Below are 2,895 nucleotides of genomic sequence, written 5' to 3'. Positions count from 1 at the left end.
TTACATGGAAACGAACAACATATATATCAACCCCAATATCTCACATATGAGGAGTGGACATGTCAGTCAGTAATAGCAAGTGATTGTTCCCCAGAAGCCGTGAAAGGTGAGATTAGGAAGAAGGGATATTGGGGAAGTAATCTTCTATTTCTTAATTGCCAAATGTTCGAATACAAGAGATAAATATGCATTATGCCTTCTAACAAACATAGATGAAAAATCTCCTCAAATTGAGACAATGGTTTCTGGCTGCAGTGACTCGGTCTCCATCAATGATTTGTTGCAACTCAATGTTCAGCACCTTGAGATAGTGGTTTCTAGCTGCGGTGACTCAGTCTCCATCGATGATTTGTTGCAACTCAATGTTCAGCACCAGATTAAATTGACTTTCGCTAACATCGTTCCTATAAATTAGACACAAATCAGCTTGGTGCTATAACAAAACAGAGAAAATAGAAAATAGGCACCAATTTTCTCAACCAAACAGTTACTTCAACACAAAAAGTTAACTAACGACGATTTGCATCTAAACAATAACAAACCTGGAGATGATGACTTGGTGAGGCTTTCTCTTCCAAGAACTGGTGTAGAATTCAATCAAACACAGGTTCTGAAATTTAATATCTGTTAGAAGGCATAATGTTCTGATTTGTTATAAAGAGAGCATTGTTCAATCAGACACACTATAAAGAGAGCATTGTTCAATTCATCATTTGTATCATTAGCCTAAACATAACATCATGTTCTGAAGAAAAAGATTAGTGTGAAAATTTAGAGAAAGGAACATGTGTTCAACCAAATGGAATATACATATGGGAAAACATCGCCCTTTCAAACGACTTTGTGGTGCAAGAGAAGGCAGATCATCAGCATGGATAACTGCTGCCTGCCTATGGTGAAGGTGGACTCCACGTGTATCATACCATTTCTGTGTGCAAGGATATGTTAGTAGACTTCAAATTGAACTCTAAGTAGAAGATACAAAACATAGGGATGTAATTAGAGAGAACAAATATTTTGGATCAGTTCATATCGAGCACTGTGCATGCATAAAGATGATTGTATTGCATCAAAGGATCATGATAAGAGACCCTTCATACCCCTCCGCCTAAAAATGCTTCAATTTGAATAGGGCCAAGGGTTGTTCTAGGAACAGCAGACTGTATTGGCTTGTATTTTTGAGCTGCCGCTGCCACCGGGTCCTTGTACGCCATTGTTCCTACAACAGAAGGATCTCCAACAATTAGTGTGGGAAAAACGAGTAGCATTGTTTAGATGGTAACCACTACATAAAGAATTTTAAGACAAATATTAATAATAGGAAAGACATACTTAGCATTGCACTGATAAATGCATATTTTCCAACATTTGCGGAACCCTGTAACAGAGTATGATTTAAATCAGATATAGCTACACTGGCTGAGAGGCAGAAACACAACTCACATTTTTTTAGCTTTGTGCACTTACATTATTTTTAAATCATAGTATCGATATATATTAATGTTTGTGCATACCTGCAGTGTTGTGACAGTTGCGCTTGGGCTCGGAGATGTACTGCAACTTCCTCACCTGCGACCTCTGAGCTAACTGCCGGTTAGCAAGGATCTTGGAAGAATTTCGGTGCAAGCAAAGGCTTGTTTCAGTCTGCATGGAGATAAAAAGATGGATTGCTTGCAGAACGCATTGTCTGCCTGCCTGCCCACAACCACAACTAACAAGGTGCATGCATGCTTGGCAAAAAACAGACCACCTTCAAGCAAAAATAAACATTGTGAACTGTGAAGTGATTAAGTGTGTCAATGCCAGTGCCAGTGCTACTGCTATGAGTTTCAGTTCTCTATACTTTGATTAAGTCCAGTGCCATTAATCTTATAGTAGAGATAAAAACATCATTATAAAGAGACACACAATATGAAAATGAAAAGGATTAAATAACATATATCACAAATATGTGAATAAAAACCCACTCTATACGTCTCTATTAGACCATACAAGATTAAATAGCATATATCACAAATATTAGAAAACAACATGATAAAAGATATCAAATCCTTTGTTAGCTTAGTGTAGTGAGTTTTCTTTTTTTATGTTGAATGGTAGCAAAGACATCTCCTTATTAATTAGGATGGGTACACCAAGGAAGTGTCTGGTCCAGAAGCAGCCAGGTGCTTGTGGCAACAAGGGCGAGGCCGAACCCCAACAAGAGTAGCCCACTGGACAAGAAATTTATGAAGAACTTCCTAGAGGTAACTAATTCGGCCTCGCCCTTGTTGGTGATGCTGCTGGTGCTGTGTTGGTACAGGTATAGCTTTCCGTGTGTAAATATTTATATTTCTCCACATCCTAGTAAGTTAGTTAATGTTCCATGGCTAAATCATCGGTTGTAACGAGTAGCCCAGTAAGAAGCTGTAACAAGAGTAGCCCAGTAAGAAGCTGGTTTGCCTGCCTCCAGTATCGTCTGGTTGTTGTTACATCAAATGGGTGTCCTAACTGAAAATTTACCTGACCAACATCATCGGTGTTCTAAACGATCTTCTGTGTTACAGGCTAATCAGCGTATTATTGATGCTGCTGCCACCTGCCAGTAGATTAGATATCCCATCCTACAAGGTTATTTTAAATCTTGCTAATTACGGCAATATCAGTGCGGCATTCATCCCATTAGCATTGATGAGGCTGTTCGCAGTGGCACTGGTTTATTTATGCTGGAGCAAGAACCTTACAAGTTTCATAGAATCATAGTATCGATATATAGTAATGCTCGTGCATACCTGCAGTGTTAAACCGCACAACTTGAGCTAGCCCATTCAAGAAAATCATTATCTCATTGGATGTCATGAAGAATTCTTCGCATTATAGTGCATTGACTCCTTTCTTTAGCTGGCGTGCCATTCT

At 38.8% G+C, this 2,895-nt stretch overlaps 1 protein-coding gene across 1 annotated transcript; it reads right to left on the bottom strand.

Moving 5' to 3' along the window:
• Positions 1-1,939, bottom strand: LOC103643768 (putative nitric oxide synthase). The gene is made up of 5 exons (XM_008666933.3): positions 1,515-1,939; positions 1,333-1,378; positions 1,101-1,219; positions 543-610; positions 1-404 (listed from the first exon to the last, which is right to left on the bottom strand). The coding sequence occupies exons 2-5, from the start codon at positions 1,337-1,339 to the stop codon at positions 332-334; spliced, it is 267 nt and encodes an 88-aa protein (XP_008665155.1). The 5' UTR covers positions 1,340-1,378; positions 1,515-1,939; the 3' UTR covers positions 1-331.
• Between the last annotated feature and the right edge of the window lie 956 nt (positions 1,940-2,895).

Source organism: Zea mays, chromosome 1, assembly GCF_902167145.1.
Source record: "Zea mays cultivar B73 chromosome 1, Zm-B73-REFERENCE-NAM-5.0, whole genome shotgun sequence".
NCBI lineage: Eukaryota > Viridiplantae > Streptophyta > Magnoliopsida > Poales > Poaceae > Zea > Zea mays.
The sequence above is the reverse complement of the archived record's forward strand: the minus strand, read 5'-3'. Positions and strand labels throughout refer to the sequence as shown.

Excerpts from the sequence above, each read along its gene's own strand:
- LOC103643768 (XM_008666933.3), bottom strand. Across the intron at positions 611-1,100 it reads AAGCATTTTTAGGCGGAGGG|AACCTGTGTTTGATTGAATT; the intron begins GTATGAAGGGTC and ends ATTAAATTTCAG. Across the intron at positions 405-542 it reads CACCAAGTCATCATCTCCAG|GAACGATGTTAGCGAAAGTC; the intron begins GTTTGTTATTGT and ends TCTAATTTATAG.